Below are 17,865 nucleotides of genomic sequence, written 5' to 3'. Positions count from 1 at the left end.
ACATAATACGTACCTTTCCAATCTAGGCGATAAACTTAAATCCAACCCAAAGGAATTGTGGAAATACGTCAAAAACAAGAAAAATACCAGGCAATCTATTCCATATGTTATTGATGGTACAAACTACAATGCCGATAAAAAGGCAAAGGCTGAAAGGTTTAATGCATTTTTTTCAATCTGCTTTCTCACAACCTCCAACTGCATTCACCGCTTCGCAAGGCGTTACCAACTTAACAAAAATGAATGAGGTATCATTATCCGAATGTGGTATCGTGTCCTTATTGCAGAAGATTAATGTACATTCTGCCCCTGGTCCAGATGGCATATCAAATTTTGTCCTCAAGAACTGCGCGTTAGCTATTGCTCCCTTTTTAGTACTACTCTTTGAAACTTCTCTTGAGCAAGAAGTTTTGCCCCCTGACTGAAAAAATGCAAGCATTATTCCTATCCATAAGAGCGGTGACAAGAACGTAACATGTAACTACAGACCTATTTCATTGACAAGCGTGGTATGCAAAACACTAGAGCATGTAATTTACACAAACCTAATTAATCACCTACAGAGTAATAGCTTCTTTTCACCAACGCAGCACGGTTTTAGGGCTGGGTTTTCTTGCGATACGCAATTAATTGAATTTACTCACGATATTGCAGCCTCAATTAACTCAGGCACGCAGGTTGACTGTATATTTTTAGATTTTCGGAAGGCATTTGATTCCGTTTGCCATGCACTTCTGTTGCACAAAATGTCCCTTCTTAATATACCGGCCAATCTCTTAGCATGGATTAAAGCATTCCTCTCTGAAAGAAAACAGTGCGTGGTTCTGGACGGTGAGTGCTCATCAAGTGTGCCTGTGTTATCTGGTGTCCCACAGGGGTCAGTTTTGGGCCCTCTACTTTTCCTTGTTTATATCAATGACCTTACTGACCGTACCACCAGCCGTGTACGATTGTACGCAGATGATTGCTGTATCTACCGCAAAATCACTAGTGCGGAGGACTGTCAACATTTACAGAACGACCTGGACTCCGTTTTTTTGTGGTGTCAGTCCTGGAAGATGTCTCTTAATTTATCCAAATGCAATCTTATAAGGTTTACAACTAAAAAACAGCCAATTCTTACCAATTATTTTATGGATGGAACCTGCATGTCGGTCGCAAGAGAATACAAATATTTGGGGGTTGTGTTCTCTTCCAATCTGTCATGGAATGCTCATATAGATAACGTAACTATGAAGGCTAGTCGAATGTTAAATTTCCTCAAACGAAACTTTAATCAGGCACCAACAAAGCTATAGGAAACATTATTTATGTCAAATGTGCGTCCTATTCTTGAGTACGCTTGCAGTACTTGGGATCCGTCAACCCAGTGTAACATCGCAAATCTTGAACGCGTGCAGGCACGTGCTGCTCGCTTTGTATCAGGTAATTACGACTTTTCAAAAAGATCTTGCGATATTTCCAAAAACCTAGGGTGGCCGCTGCTAGCAACGAGAAGAAAATACCTGCGCTTGTCGCTATTTTACAATATTCCTAACACTAGAACAGGCATTGATAAAGGTAAATATCTAAAAAAAACGAACTTATGTATCTGCACGAACGGACCATTCCCGAAAAGTGCGTGAATAAGCTTGTCGAATAAACTTATTTAAGAACAGCTTCTTCCCTAAAACAGTACACGAGTGGAATGGTTTGCCTGCCGAAATTGTTTCCGGGACCCCTTCGTCTTTTATCCAGGATCTCAAAAATATTCTTTTTAATGGGTTTTAGCATTTCTTTTAACTTCTCATACCTGTGTTTCCCTTACCACAATACAGTGTGATTAAGGGATGCAAATAGTGACGTTTCATGCTTTTCAATTTGCTGCTGAATTATATCATCTGTGCACTTATATTGTTTTTTTCTTTCCCCCCTACACTAATGCCCGCAAGGGCGCTGTAGGTATGTGAATAAATAAATAAATAAGAAATACGAATTTCATCACCTGAAATCTCGCGTTCTACAGTGGTAATCACGTCCTGTGATTTTTGTGTTCTACTTTGAGCGTTTTCTTTTTGTTTTTGATATAGTGACATTGGAGCCTCGACGCTTTGTCGTCGCCAGATGATCTCTGGAGAAACGGAAAGTTTGCTACATTCGACTGGTTTCTAGCCACACAAGGCGAGAACACGCGGTTTTTGAAGGTTTCACCAATTACGTGGCCGCTGAAAGGTCTCGTCCGTTCACAATGGTTTGTTTTATTTGATACTGCACACAAGCCATAATAACACAGTGCACGCACGTTTCATGAGAAGGAACGAAGTAAAGGCTCTAGGAAAAGCCTTTCAGCGTGCCGTATTTTTCAGTAAGTGAGCAGACGAGAACCACGGCCACTCGGTGATGCGGTTCCATCGAGCGGCCGTTTTTTTATCAACCGCCACCTCCAGAAACTGGTAAAACAACAGCCAGCTGACGGGGTCGCATTTTTTGGTGCGGCACTAAGGCTTGAATTCTCGATTTCGACGTGGTCTGTCTCTATGTCTGAAGCCTGCTTCACCTGAAATAAAATAATCGAAAATGTTTTACGGTCGCGAGTGGGTTTCGAACCCGGACCAGCGCGAACAGATTTAGACAACTACATCGCCGCAACCGAGCATCCCGCATCCTAAACTACCAGTCTCTTGCGCTGTGTTTTGAATATCATTTCTTCATCAACAGCATCCGTGCGCAATGGATCCGAACACCGCAACCGCAGTGAAAACCGAAGTGCGGGCGCACCTGCGCATGTGGAGTAACCGCGCTAAATCGTCCGAAATTTGTTTTTGTGCAACTCTTCGTACCACGAGCTCTGCTTTTAACAAAGCTGGTGGAAGTCCTTAAGCTGGTGGAAGGCATTAAAGAATGTAACTGATCCTCTGCAAAAGCTCTGATATCATTTTTGGGAGATTTCTTTCGCGCATGGAGTGACCCTTCGCCAGGACTGACACATTACGGGTTGTAAGTTTTTTTTTTCATGACAGCCTAGAGACAAGAGTGCGTCCATGTATGAGACCTTTCCGCGCCGTTTTCGCAGAGGCGCTGACTCCGTCCTGTTTCACTGTAGGGAGCAGAAAAACAGCGCAATCCAAAAGCAACCACAGTCTGCGCTCTACGACTCGAGGAAAAGCAAAAGGGGGAAAAAAGAAAGGCAGGCAAAGGCACAACAGGAGACCCCCCTACTGTCATTTTCTCTCCCGCCCCCTTACCACCCACCACCGATCCCCCGTTGTAAAATAACCGCTCTTAAAAAATAACACCAATTTCTGTCTACCTATGCAACAGCTCACACGAGTCACATCATCCTTCGCCCTTCATGATACTACACCTCCCCCTTCTTCATCAGTTCCCTGCTCGAAAAAGTTGTATGATGCAATAAACTGATACAGTTTGTCATACAAATATCATATACTTATCATACAAATCATAGGAAATTATCATAGAAATGTCATACATTTCTTTAAAATCATACAGTCATTATAGAGATGTCATAGAATATCATACAAATTGTGTGATATATCATAAAAATTGCACGATATTATATGATGAAGCCTCTATGAGGTTATTGCATCATAGAACTTTTTTTCAGTAGGGTGTGATGTTTCGAACAGTGCGTCTTGTTCTTGTAGCCTTTGTGGGAATAACACTGCCAAAAAGTCATGTCCGAAGGGTACAGTGAAATGCAAGCAAGTATTGATTAAGACGAAGTCAGCGAAACCTTGGCCAGTGTTCTCAAAAAGGAAGGGATGTAAACTACACACAAGCCGGCCACCATTATCGGACGCCTCCTCCACCGTCCCAAAGACAGTCATCCTAAAGAAAAGGCCTAAGGCGTGGTATGTAATACCTTGCTTCAAGTGCTTGGTGTCGTAGGCTGTGAAATATGAGGGAAAGGTGAAGCAGCACAATGCTTACGTCAAACAAATGAACGTAGAGCGAAGCGCGGTGGCCTAGCCCCTCGAGGCGTCTGTCAACAGGACTGACTTCAACAGAACTATTGTGCTTGAGTCCGAGCCAAACTTGCGCAGGAGGCTTCACGTGCTGCGACTAGAACGAAAATAGTCGGCCTAGTCGGTGACGCCGCAGTGTAACCCAGCGAATACGGTCGGAGGGACAGGCAAGGTTGCTCGATGTTCGCACTGCACGGAACGTGTTGATGATGTTATGACCAGCGTGTTTTTAGATGCAAGGCAATATTTCGTATGTTGTGATTAGAATAAACAGTTTTGCTTACGCCGCGGGAACAGCTCCCACGTGACCCCATGCCGAGACGGCGCGTGACGTGATGTCACGTGGGAGCTGTTGTCGCGGCCGGTCTCGACGCGCGCGCCTCGAGACCGGCCGTGGCCGCGGCAACAGCTCCCACGTGACGTCACGCGCCGTCTCGGCGCTGCCCATTGGTCAGTCGCAGAGCGAACACACCGACGCTGCGACTGAATTCCAACCGGACGGAACTTGACTTGGTCGCAGGGCGTCTGACCGACGGCCCTCCCCAGTCACAGCGTCGCAGGCGAGAATCGCATGCATGTGAAACGGCCCTAAGTCATGGCACAGTTAAATTTTTTTTTTAGTGGAACAGAGTAAAACACCGGGACACCGGTTTTTGCGCTGTTCCATCACAAATGAGTAACCAACATGCCCAAGCTGCTGCCCTGGCTGATTTAAAAGTCGCGGGGGAATGTTAATCGTTCCCTAAAAATGGCTCCCTCTTCTTAACCCGCGTTTGTGGGCTTAAAAAGAACCTGCAACTCCCCTGCAGTCCCTCCCTGAAGTAGTAGGAGTAGTAGTAGCAGTGGTTTGCTAGAGGCAACAACAGCTGACAAAAATACAATAACGAAATTAAAAATGTTGCCGGCCGCGGTGATTGCTATCTAATACCTTTGCCCTGCAGTGGGTGTAGTCAGGCTGATGATGGTGATGATGATGATGACCTCAAACATTGGAGCTGCCGCCGGTGGAATCAAAGGCAAAGGGAGAGGATAGCGAGAAGTACGTAGCAGAGCGACAGAGAAAAAAGGCAGGGGTAGCTTTGCACAACATATGCAAAATGAAAAAAAAAAATTATATGTTCGCGCCACTCGCGTGCGAGCGCCTAGGTATTGTTGCACGTATTCGCATCCGTGACGGGTAAATTCACTGCATATTCAGGGCCGCGCGCACGTAGCGTCCTCTCGCTAATGAATCGCGCGAGCGGTCCACTGCACAAGCGGGCGGGGTGGAGCGCCAAGCCGCCGCGCTTGAGAAACCCAGTCAGCTTTTAAACGTGGTGTTATCTAAAAATAGTTTTCTTCATTTGCCGCCGCGGTGGCTCAGTGGCTATGGTGCTCGGCTGTTGGCCCGAAAGACGCGGGTTCGATCCCGGTCGCGGCGGCTGAATTTCTTTGGAGGAGAAATTCGAGGCCCGTGCACTGTGCGATGTCAGTGCACGTTAAAGAACCCCAGGTGGTCGAAATTTCCGGAGCGCTCCACTACGGCGTCTCTCATAGCATTAGTCGCTTTGGGACGTTAAACGCCATAAACCAACCAACCAGTTTTCTTCATTTCTCAAGAAATTTAAATCATAATCAACAACATTTAACTAAGGTTTGACTCTTGTGTGCTGCTGTGGGTAAAGGCGTAGTTTCTTGCCGAACAGACGGGAAACGCTTCGGAATAGTTCCCAGCATGCCGTTCTATGAAGTCTTCTTTAGGTCTTCATAGTTTGCGTACACCACTGGCATATTTTCCAAAAGTAGCATCGCTTGCAGCAGTGGTAAAGCCCTTATCGACGGTGAACGAATAATCATCGGAGGCACTTTACCAACCTAGAAAAAATATGAACTACCACACTACTAATTGTTACATTGGATAAATCACGTACCGCGCACAATGAGTCAGTGAAACAAGCATGAAGCGCAGCATTAGGTGTTCCCGCTTATTATACTGCAGCACTTGCTCACTCAACGCATTCGTACTGCATATGCACCACATCGACAGAAGTTTCGAAGAGCTGACTGCTATCGAGGCCGATAATATGAGTGTTGAAATGCAGTGATTAATACACGATTTTAATATTTTTAATGCACAGAGTAAGAGCCACATACAAGTATTCGTGAGTGAGCTCTTAAGTATGAGCGTCGGGAATTACGCATTTCACTGCTTGAACGAGTGTCCCTGGAAGTTTCATTGCTTTTGTATTGTTAATGCGTACGCAATATCAGTGTCACTTATGCCCATGTGGTCACTGCACGCGCTTAATAAAAAATGTACCTATCACGCAAATATGTCTTTGTAATCTCCTCTATCCACCCCGGGCGCGCTTTCTTGTCGCACTTTATGCAGCAGCCCATGGTATAGCCTCACTCCGATGGGAGCACTTTTGATTAAAGTACGCATTCATGCAGGTAGCACGGCCCGCGAGCGCGTCGGGACCACATGAAAAACTTGCTTTCGAAAAATATTTCGTAGTTATCAGGGCTAAACCGCCCCCCAATTTTTTGACGAAGTTGGCATGCGTACACCGCACTAGCCACGGTCCGGCTTCTTTTCTTTCACCCCAGCAAGGAAGGGAGAGAGCAGGGGAGCGACACAATCAGCGCGCCTTGAAAAGAATAAAGAGAATCTCTGCGGGGCCCCGAAAAGCTGGGTTCCCGTGAGGGGAGCGCACACGAAGTGGAGAATGCGGGAAGGTGAAGGCATCTCTCCCCCAACCCAGGAAGGAGGAATGTAAGAGGAGAAGGAGGAGCTCAACTTCATGCGGCGCGTGGTGGTGGTGGTGGTGGTAGTGGTTTATTTAAAAAAAAAATAAAAAGTGAAGCAACAGAGTGTTGCCGGCCGCGGCAATTGCTATCTAATATCTTAAGCACCCGAGCTGCAGCCGGCGGAAACGAAAGGGAAAGGAAGAGGATAGTGAGGAGAAGTATAGAGGGGAGCGACAGCGAGAAAGGACAGGGTAGAGCTTTGTACACTATTTACAAAATACAAAAGTAATCAAGTTCGCGCCGCTCGCGCGCTAATGTCCAAGCATTGTCCGAAAATAAGTGCGCGCGAGCGGCCACTGCGCACAATCACTTACACAAGAAGTAAACTGTATGTACATAGCCGCGTGCACGAAGCGTCCTGTCTCGGACTAATCGAGCGCGCGGCACACTGCACTAGCGGCCGGGGTGGGGCGCCCGGCCGCGTATACCGTCCGAGGTAGCACCCACGGAGCGTTCGTGTCACGCGTGCACTACCTGGCGTAGAGCAAGCGGGGAGTCAAGTCCGCCTGCTCGATGAACGCACAGAGGCTCACCATTGTTCTGTCACGGGTGCGCGCACTGCCGCGCGGCCACAGGAGCGCTTCGAGACTGTCCGGGATGATTCCCAGCGCCCTGTAGGCCGCGAGCATCTCGCGACGCGGCACTGCAGAAGCGGTACAGCGAAGGAGCATGTGCTCCAATGTCTCCACTGCGCCGCAGTCAGCGCACGCGTCGCTCGACGAAAGTCCGTGGCGCCCCCGTCTTTCCCCGGGCCACACGCAGCCGACGCGCACTCGGATGATCATCGCCCGCTGGAGGCGCGACAGTGAGCGCGCGCCGACGAGAGAAATGCGCTCTCCTCGCGCGATGCGAGGGTCCGGGTGTTGCTGACGGAGGTGGTCGTAGATCACCGCACGCACGTCTTCCAGGGCGAGCGGTTCGTCGCTGGGAGGAAGCTGATGTGCGGCGGTGGCGAGCTCGTCGGCTTGCTCGTTGCCGCGGATGCCGCAGTGACCGGGCACCCACTGCACGCGAATACTGCATCTGCGCTCCGCGAGGCGCTCAATGCGCTCGCGTAACGCGCACAGCAACGGGGTGCCACGGGCGGGTGTCTGCAGGCGGCTGAGGGCGGCACGGGAATCACACAGCAGAGCACACCTGGGTGGCGGCGGAGTAAGGGTGAGCACCAGGTCCAAGCCCAGGCGAAGGCCCAGTAGCTCCGCCGTGGTCGAAGAGCCCAGGTAAGCCACTCTTTGCTGGCGGTGCAGCTGCAGGGCGGGGATGGTGGCCGCTGCGGCGAGCGAGCAGTTTTCGCTCACCACGGAGCCGTCAGTGAACACAAGCAGATGGTCGCGCAGTTGCTCGTAGATGACGGCTCCGGCTAGCTGCTGCACTGCACATAGTGGTGTGCTGCGTTTTCCCGCGATGCCGACGATCTCTCGCTGTACCTCCGTCGTGAGGGGCCAGGGGGAGCAGAGACCGTAGGGGGGCGTGGCGCAGGCGCGTGGTGGCAGATTTGTGAACTAGGGACGCATGAACCAGAATCCTAGCCATGCCTCCAGGCGCAATCCCATCAGTTTCCGGGATGCTCGTCTTATACTTCTCAGCCAAGCGCCTCAAGGGATCGTATTCATTTAAAATATGATCTTAGAACAAACACATGTATCTACAATAAAAATACACGTACGCAGTTTTGAAGCTAATCGAGAGTGTTTAATTCTTCATTATCGCTGTGCTTCATAAAACTAGGTGAAAAAAAGGAAAAGTTTTAAAACAATGGAAAATTCATTTCAAGTAATGCATAAAGAAAAACATCTACTGAGAAAGCGCAATGCGATAGAGGTGCTGACATAAGTGCTTAAACAATCTTTGCACAGATGGTTTGCGGCTAGTGCCCCAAAATAAATTCCGCGTAAAGTGTCTGCTATTCATTCCAGTATTTGAACTAAAGAAAAAATGTGGACTGATAAATGGAAGCTGCTAGTTGATTCCACTCGCTATTCCTTAAACTCCGCCATAAGTGGTGGCGACTCCGGGCCTCTTTTCGTGACGTCACGGGAGGAGTACGCAGGCCTTGTCAAAATTCTTTCACTACATGCGCACACGCACAAAGGACAGCTGATCACGGGAGGGTCCTTCCTTTGAAGCATGCATGCAGACACACTGGACGCCGTTGCGGCCCAGCTTCGTAAAAAGGTGCGGGACAGAAACGACGCGGCCGGAGACAAAGCCGCGAGCGCCCGAGGGTGCTGGAGAAGACGGTATGTACTAGTTTACTGACATTTTGTACGGGGCAAAGCACGGACACGGCCGCTCGATGACCCGTAGGAACGGCCTGCCGCGGCGCTGGCTAACGGGGCCCAGATAATAGCCACGCGAACAAGGAACTCTTGTGAAAGGATGTAGGTATCGGTCATGAAGTAATTGATTTTCTAAGGCAAATTTACCGGGATGATAAAGTCTAAATTACATGTGAAGGGATAAAAAGTACGATAACTGTCGAGGTACGCAAATGATTAATGGAAAGTTGTCCTCTATCAGCGCTGCAGTTCTTGCTTTGTATGATCAATACGGAAATAGGCCTACAAAAAGTAATCTAGGTTATAATCTGTCGCACAGATTAGGCGGAAAGGTCGTTGAGCAACGGCTCCCGGGTTTAATCTTTGACGACGTTATTGTAATGTTAGCAGATAGCCTGGAGTCGCCGCGGCAGGTAGTGGTTATGTCGGCTGCTGACCTGGAAGACGCGGGTTCGATCCCGGCCGCGGCGGTTGAATTTCCGTGGGGCGGAATTCGATAGGCGCATGTACTGTGCGATGTCAGTGCACGTTAAAGCGCCAAGGTGATCTATTGCGGATCCATTCACTAAGGCGTCCCGCATAGATTGGATCGCCTCGGGACGTTAAACCCTCCACAACCAACCCAGCAGAAAGCCAGGAAGATTTGCAAACTGGGGTGATTTGCTGTCGAGACGCCATACAAATTTCAGATTTAGCGCAACTAAGTGATATGTGCTGATTTTCAACGATATAACTTATCAGGCGATTACTACTGAACTCCATGAAATACCCAGAGTGGCCAAACACAAATACCTCGGTGTATGGGTAAACGAATGCAGATATACGTAAGAGCACGCACAATCCCGTACGGCAAATTGGCCAATACATTGGGGCAAACGGGCGAAGAGATGCCGGCGTAATGAAACACGCCAGGGCTTACTTTCGGGAATGCGGTTCAGGGCCTAAAGGGGTGATGTCTCTACGGAGACATCAAATTTTCGGTTGGCGTGTTCTTCGTTTCAAACGTTGCGCATTGCCCGAGGACGCGTGATACACGCTGCTGAATTTATATATGCGCGGTAAATAATCTATTATTTTATCGTTTACATTGAGCGATTTCAGTTTCAGTGCGTAGGGTTGTGCTACGACGTCCTATCAGGGAACCCCGGTCACATGGGTTCCAAAAGATGTGACGCACGGATTACTGCGTCATCTGCTCTCGTACACATTTTGTGCATAGCAGCGCCTTTCGAAATCATGTGCCGGCAATCTTGGTCGATACTGGGACACGCTGGGAAAAGCCAAGCGAGCGAGGGACGACACCGAGTCCTGATATCAAGCGGCTCGCTTCAGCCAATCTCCGTCCACTTACCGCGTGTGCCAACGCGGTTTCTGCGTTGCATTTCGCTTTGCCACGCCAATGCTACGCGGACGTCTGTGTCGGTGGCCCGTAGCTACACAGCGCGTAAATCTGCGGATCCCCTGGTCACATTACACTTCACGATGCATCACTGTTCCTGCCGACGAATACCCGCCTCTGTCTTCGCCTCGCTCTGCCCGCCCAGCCGCGCTGCGACACTGCTAAAGGCCGATTCACATGACGGTCCGTTCGCCCCCGTATCACGTGTTCATGCGACACTGGGCGCATTTGTTTTTCAGTCCCGGACTGTCCGGGACTACTTGCGGACTCGAGTCCGGTATTTGTTTTTCTCGGGCAGCCCGAAAGCTCCGCCCACCTGCTTGCATCGCCATAGCAACGCGTTCGTTTTTAGCCTATGGCAGTTCGCGGGCTGCTTGGGGCTGCTGAGAAGGCAGCAGACGATAGCTGCGCGCCGCGCTGGCAGCCATATTAAGTTAGACTCCGTGTGCATTTTGAGTGCTTTACGTGTTCCTGGAGGTCGATATCATGCGTTAAACCTTCACATGAGCTCCGTAGCTCCTCTCTGAGCCATCGCAAGACTTTTTGTTCTTGCATCTTCGTTTATTTTCTTGAAATCCACCGCACACGGACGCGCGTTCGGAGCTGCGAGCGCGTATTGTTTGCTCGTGTCGTCAAGAGGTTCTTGTTCGCTTGTTTTGCCACATGCTGTCTGTACGCTTACCTGAAAGCGTCGCAGGTGAACCACTCGTATACTGGAGCAGCTATAGAGCTTGTTGTCAACATTTTTGCGGAGGCTTTCGTCTATCCGCCTTTCCGCAACGAGTTGGGCTACTTTGTGCGAACTTCGCCGCAAGCAGTAGCGGCGAGCATACCTCCGAAGCAGAGTTCTGTAATGCACCTACGCTAAGCTGACAGTACAGTCTTTAAATCGACTCAGTATCAAGATCGAGCGCACGGCGTTGCTTCGGCGTTGCTTCGGCGTCGTAGTGGCCGTGGCTTGCATCGTCTGCTAGCAGATGACAGCGTCCTTGTACGGTAACCGAGGGGGAGACCGGCTCTGGCGCCGTGTTCGAAAGCAGCCTATGGCAAGTAGGTCATGTGACCATGACGCTTTTCCTGTCCGAGCGGAAGCCGAGACCTGCCAGCAAGTAGTCCGGGACTGGAAAAACAAATGCGGCCACTAAAAACTGGCCTGCGATCCGATGGCGTTGAGTGGACGCGACGGACCAAAAGAGCAGACGACGCACTGGGTGTACCATAGTTCCCAGATTATTTTAAAGAGTGGGGCAGCGCTGGTCGAACACGTTTTTCCTCCAGATCTATGACTGTGCGATTAAATGAAAGGAAGATTTTTTTCAACTACACAGGAAGTAATGCGAAGTAATGGCCCGCTGCTAATTCTCGCGAAGGGAGAGGCACCTGAGCTCTTCCTTGCTTCACCAGTTCTATTCCCTCTCCAGGTGTGTAAACTGCACGCCCCACGAAAGTATTCGTTCTTCCGCGTACAAAAAGTAGACCCATAGCCCTTCAGAACCCAGAACTTTCTGGCCAAAGTTCGGGGGACCGATGCACACAAAAGTTAACCCCTCTAAAGTCATTGAGCAAAGAAGGATGTCTGGGTCAGACAATGGACCATTTCCCAGTAACCCACCAATTTATAGTTTCCGGTTTGGGTCGCCTAAGCTTCCTGCCGCCTTTTCTGCGAGAATTCTTTTACAACTGTAGGGTGGGGTTACTGGTTTCGCCTAGCAGGTAGGTGCGGTCGGTTAAAATGGCAGAAGTGGCTTGGCGCATCCACAGGACATTACTGGAAAAGGTCCATTGTGTTGAATTCTTAAGTAGGCTTAATTAAGTAGTCCGTCCCCAAATAAAAGGAAAGAAATGAGCTCCTGCACAAGGCCTCATGGTTTGGACTTCTTCCCTTCTGCGCCTAGCCTTCCTTACATAGCTGCAGAAGGATGTCCTCGACTGTAGTGCCAGCGTGTAGCTTATACCTGTGCTACACGGATACGTTGGAATGGCATTCGAGTCGAACGACATTCGGAAAGGACGGACCCCCGCGGTGCTACACGACCGTTTCCAAACGCATTCGAAAGCTTCAGTATTCATTCTGTCGCCATGCTTCAGGGGCGCTGCTGCCGTCAAGTTTTTTGAAAAGTATAGCAGCAACATTTAATTTTTATAGTTGCAATCCGTTAGAAAACTGCACCTTTCTGCAATAAAACGCCTCTCCCAAGAAAAGTTTGTATTTATCTCTTACTAAACGCCTCTGTGTTAGAAAAGAGGCAAGAGTGCACAGGCGTGACGTCATATATATATATATATATATATATATATATATATATATATATATATATATATATATATATATATATAATTTTTTTCTGCAGTTTGTTGGCAACACTGGTTTCTCACTGCTGCGTTGCTCGCGCGGGTCGCTCGCTGTTTTCTGCAACCTTTTGAAAATGAATGACAACGAAGATTTTCAGATAGCTTTAGAGTAGTTAACATCGTGCAGCTGGACTCTGAAATAGAAGCGGCAAAAGCGGAAGCCGACGAAACTGAGGAGCGGCTACATTTCCTCAACGGCATGATCATCGGAGCTGCCATGGCATTTGCACGAGTGGAAAGGAGAGTGTGGATGCTCCCTCGCAACGAAGTGTGGTTCGAACGAATTGTGCCCCAGCTCAGCGAACTGGAGTTTAAAAGAAGTGTAACACGCGCTACGTTTCGCTATATAGTTGACAAGTGCCGGCGGATGCTGCAGCGCATGGACACTAATATGCGCGAGGCTATATCTGTCGAGAAGTGGATTGCCATCGGACTTTTCAAGTTATGCTTCTCGGCGGAAGACAGGACCGTCGCCCTCGTTTTCGGTGTCGGGCGGTCGTCTGTAAATGCAGTGTCCCACGAGTTTTCTTTGGTCGTCGTTGAAGTTCTGCATGCCGCCTGGATCCGGACGCCGTCTGCGCAAGGCATGGAGGAACCCATGCAAGAGTTTTTCGCCGAATCTGCATTCCCGCACGCAGTGAGTGCCTTGGACGGGTGTCACTTCCCCGTGTCGCCGCCGGAAGAACACGCTAGCGACTACAAGAACTACGAGGGGTAGTAAGTAGTTTCTATAATTCCATCACATGTTAAAATGTATGATATTCGTTTTAAGAGGCTGTGATTGGATGTGCAGCAGAGTCATACTTTTATGTCGCGTAGCTTCCTACTGAGTACCTGAATTAAAAGCTGTGTTTTATTCCCGCTAATTTGTGTGGTACAAAAGCAGCGACAGCACGTACAAACAAGCCTCCTCAGTTCTTTCACTTAAGATAGTTCACTCCTAGCCCATCTTGATTTCTGTGGCAGTGCTGACCCATGCCGTGCTGGCACTCTCTGAGGAAGCAGTGGAGTAGAGAACGGTGGGAGGGTCAATTTAACTCTGTATGGAATATTTTTAATTCAAAGAAATAGGGCTAATGTTGTGTCCTCGTAGAGGGAGGGGGATGACGTCTCTCTCTCTCCTCATCTACTGGCCGTATATGTTTCATTTTCACTTTTTAGAAGTTGTTATATTTCCACTGTATTCATGTTACCTGTTCGCTTGTCCTAAAACTCTGCAGGTACAGCATAATCCTTCTGGCCCTGGCGGACCACCGATACCAGTTCATGTTTATAAGCGTTGGTAGGCCAGGACGGTACCATGACTCCTATGTGTACCACAGGTCAAGCCTGCCAGACATCGTCGACGGACCTCTATTTCAGTCGCCAGTTGCCATGATGAGTGGCACAGCAGTGCCACCGCTCATTCTGTGCGACCAGCCATTGCCCCTGACTGGCAACCTAATCAAGCCATTTAGCCACCAAGGGCAGCTGAACGAGGCAAAAAAGACGTTCAACTATCACCTGTCAAAGTCCAGGCGGATAGTGGAAGACGCATTTGGCAGGGTGAAGGCGAGGTTCCGCTTTGTTATGAAGCGCATGGAGTGCACAGCTGAGAATGCTCGCCTTGCCATCCATGCAAGGTTTGTCTTGCACAACGTATGCGAGCATTTTCGAGATGAGGTGCTCCTACAGTGGCATGCTGAGGCTGAGGCTAAGAGCATGGTTCTTGAACAACCAGCGCACGTACACCACTGACGTTGTGCTAGGCACTGGACAAGCTGTTCGGGAAGAAATTGTGGAGTTTTACCGATAGCAGTAAATATGTTGTGCAGGAAACAAAACGTACAATACGTGTATACTCAGGCTATGAGGGACGCCGTAGTGAAGGTCTCCGGAAATTTCGACCGCCAGGGGTTCTTTAACGTGCACTCACATCGCACAGTACGCAGTTGAAGCATAAAGCGTTTTTTTCTGTGGAAAATGTTTTTCATCACGATTCGTTATTAAATGGCTTGCTTTATGGACATGTTTGCTGTGGAACAAACATGGTCAGATTAACGAGGTACCACGGTGCTTATAACCTGTTGTGTCCCTTCAACCACTGCTGTGCTCTATAGTCATGCGTGTCCTAAATACCCTGTAATTTTTATTGCACTGCGAGCCATGCACAGATTATTGTTCTTTGAATAAATCATTCCTTGCAACATCCTAGGGTCAACATTCTTTCTTTTCTTTTTTTTTCATTCTTTGTTGGCTCTTTCAAAATATTTCGTCCTCGCATGGGAGATAGGAAATGTAGAGAAATGTAGGAATACAACGTCAGCTCTTCTTTTGATGGTGCTTCGCTCTTCTATTTTTGCTCTCTTTTCTTTGAGAAAATAAAATGGTGGATTAGTGCAGAACATCTTACGCCACAAAGTCTGATTCGAACGCGCTCTGCTTTCTTTTAGGGTACGATGGATCCAAAAGACAGCACTATGTATCAGCATGCGGCTGCTTGAGAGATCTGTGCCCGGAGCTCTTCTCTTCCGCCGGCAGAGCGTACGCCAGACTAAAGGAGCTGGAGGCAATACTGTCGAGCGGAGCCAATCTGAAGGCGCAGTGCATTCCAAGCAGCTGTCACGGCTGTGAGTTGCAGAATAAGCTGGAACAATGGACCCGAGTCTCGGTTCAGGTCAACGTGCAGCTCGGGGTACAGGACAGCTGAACTCGTCACCGTCGTCTCGTCTGACGAGAGCTTTCAGGATCGCGACTGCCGCAAAGAACGCGCGGCGGTTCTCTTCCGCTGGCTGCACACGAATCACAGCTGCATAAACACGCTCAGAGTGAAACATTGGGGCGTATTTAAATCCCCCGTGGTACTTGTCCAACTTCTGTGACGGTGTGGCCAAGTGCATTCGCCTAAAAAGTGAATACAGTTGTGCGCATATGTGTCCTCAACTTGGTGCGGCGAGCAGCTTTGCAATGCAATGCTGTCCCTGCCCGACATCGAGGAGATCACCTCCCACACAGTCTACGTCGGCAGTGAGGGAAATAACGCCAGTCTCCTGGCAAAGCTGATAGCGAAAAATGCCGAGTTACATCGGTTCGCGGTGGAGCGATTTGTTGATGAGCCAATGTAGAGATGGTGGCAGCCACCAGGCATGTCGTGCGTCACAGCAGCGCTCAGGAGCCACGCGGCCGTCAGCGATCTCTGCCTGGACGTGATCATGCTGAAGAAGGAAGAATATCGTCGTTTCTGTGAAGCTGTGAAACAACACAGCTCGCTGAAGTGGCTGCACCTGGTCACTATACGCACGAAACGAGCACCTTGAGAGTAGCTGTGACGCAGGAGCGATGGAAGAGTCGATCGCTTATTAGCTTACAGCTGATTGATTTTCACGCCGAAGTCGATGAGTTTTGGACCCCGGCGAAGCCGTTATCCGGTGCCGGGATAGTGCAATAGCTGGCGATCGTTTCCATGCTCTTTCTAGTTCTCAAAAGGGACATGTGTGCTAATTTCAGTATCAGGTTACGAATGCGACTTACACCCTCGAGTTTGCATTAGGGACCAGCCCCTTTTCCACGTGGTGCGTACCCTGACGTCGCTGCGGAAGCTCAGGTTGCCTTTCGATTTCAGCTTGGATGAAAACACACTGTTAGCAAAAAAACACCCAAAAGGGAGTAAATGGCTTGTCCTCTAACGCACACCCAAAAGGAGGCTTTTTTACTCCATATGTATGGTGTTTTTATTTACTCCCTTATATAAGGGAGTTATTTTGGAGTATAAAGGGAGTTATTTTGGAGTGAAAAGGGAGTAAATTTTTTACTACCCACAGAGATGGAGCCCAAAAATGGCGTCATGTTTATTTATCTTCATTCAGGCTGATTCTTACAGCAGTGACAGCGGCGGAAACGGGCAGTAAATCTGCGGGCCGCCGGCAACCCAAGTTGGGAAACTGCGCTACCCTAATGTGACCGCGCGTCACGCATTCTTCCCGTCGTCTGCTAGCCCAGCGGCGGCGTACGCGGCAGGAGTCGTCTTCTTGTCGTCTCCTTTTGCTGTACGAGCTCGTTTGGTTAGCTATGTTCCTAGATAAAGGGATGTAACATTATAATCAATAGTTGAAAACTGAAAAGGAGATGCTGGGTAGTTTTCACGGTCATGCACCACGGTATATTTGACCCAAAACCAGAGCAGAAAAGAAGAAAATACACCTGATGGTAGTTTGGAATGGCAGTGTTTGCTTTCATATTCACTTCATTAAGGCTTGAATTTTAAACATGGCTGAGGAAAAATGTGGCCTCATGAGCTCAATCAAGAGCTCAGCGTTGACACTATGTTCTACCGCAGTTCCATGTTCATGCAACACATAATCTGCTGCAACACATTGCGAGAACCACACTGAAAAAAGCCTGTGAGAATTAGGCTTAAGCGGGAGCTGCAGCGGGGTGGCGGCACCAACAAAGGAAAGTCAGGTATCGTTAGAACACTGGAGACTTCACAGGAGCAATTCAGTTCTGTAACGTACTGTAGCGGAAAAAGGCGACAAGTCGATATCTTGTACCGCGGTAGGCGCCCGTGAAGGAGCAGAAGTCAGCAGAGATCCAGCGACAATATTAACCAAGCGGTCGTCACTCGCCGCCATTATCCGACAACTGACCAGAAGCAGACGAGACGCTAGGCGGCGGGGCGGATTGCACAAAATGGTGTTTTTTTACTCCATTTTGGCACTGGTGGAGTATTTGGCACAATTAACTCCCTTTTCAGACTGAAGTAGATACTGGTAAATCCTCGTTTTTACTCCATTATTCCCTCATGGGAGTGAAATGGAGGACAGTCCACCTTTTTACTCCCCACTCATGGAGTAAATGTTTTCACAAATGGAGTAAAAAGGGTGGCCGCCACCATTTTTACTCCCTTTTGGATATATTTTTGTTTACAGTGCAGGGTGCTTTGAACAAAAATGGCTCCATCGAAGAGGTGCGCTTCGATGGCTGCAGGAAGCCGTACCCCGTCATTCGCGACACCGGCATTGGCAACGGATAGAAAATCGAAAGAGATGATGACTACTACCCGCTGTCGGACAGCATGTTAGAGGGAGAGACAGTTCGTAGC

The 17,865-nt window shown here is 48.9% G+C and overlaps 1 protein-coding gene across 1 annotated transcript; it reads left to right on the top strand.

The window, feature by feature from the left end:
• Window positions 1-12,984: 12,984 nt before the first annotated feature.
• LOC149369852 (uncharacterized) lies at window positions 12,985-17,796 on the top strand. The gene is made up of 4 exons (XM_089576621.1): window positions 12,985-13,499; window positions 14,006-14,423; window positions 15,725-15,791; window positions 17,693-17,796. The coding sequence occupies exons 1-4, from the start codon at window positions 12,985-12,987 to the stop codon at window positions 17,794-17,796; spliced, it is 1,104 nt and encodes a 367-aa protein (XP_089432747.1).
• The last annotated feature ends 69 nt before the right edge of the window (window positions 17,797-17,865 follow it).

Source organism: Amblyomma mixtum, chromosome 1, assembly GCF_055824585.1.
Source record: "Amblyomma mixtum isolate Tamu chromosome 1, ASM5582458v1, whole genome shotgun sequence".
Lineage (NCBI taxonomy): Eukaryota > Metazoa > Arthropoda > Arachnida > Ixodida > Ixodidae > Amblyomma > Amblyomma mixtum.
The sequence above is the reverse complement of the archived record's forward strand: the minus strand, read 5'-3'. Positions and strand labels throughout refer to the sequence as shown.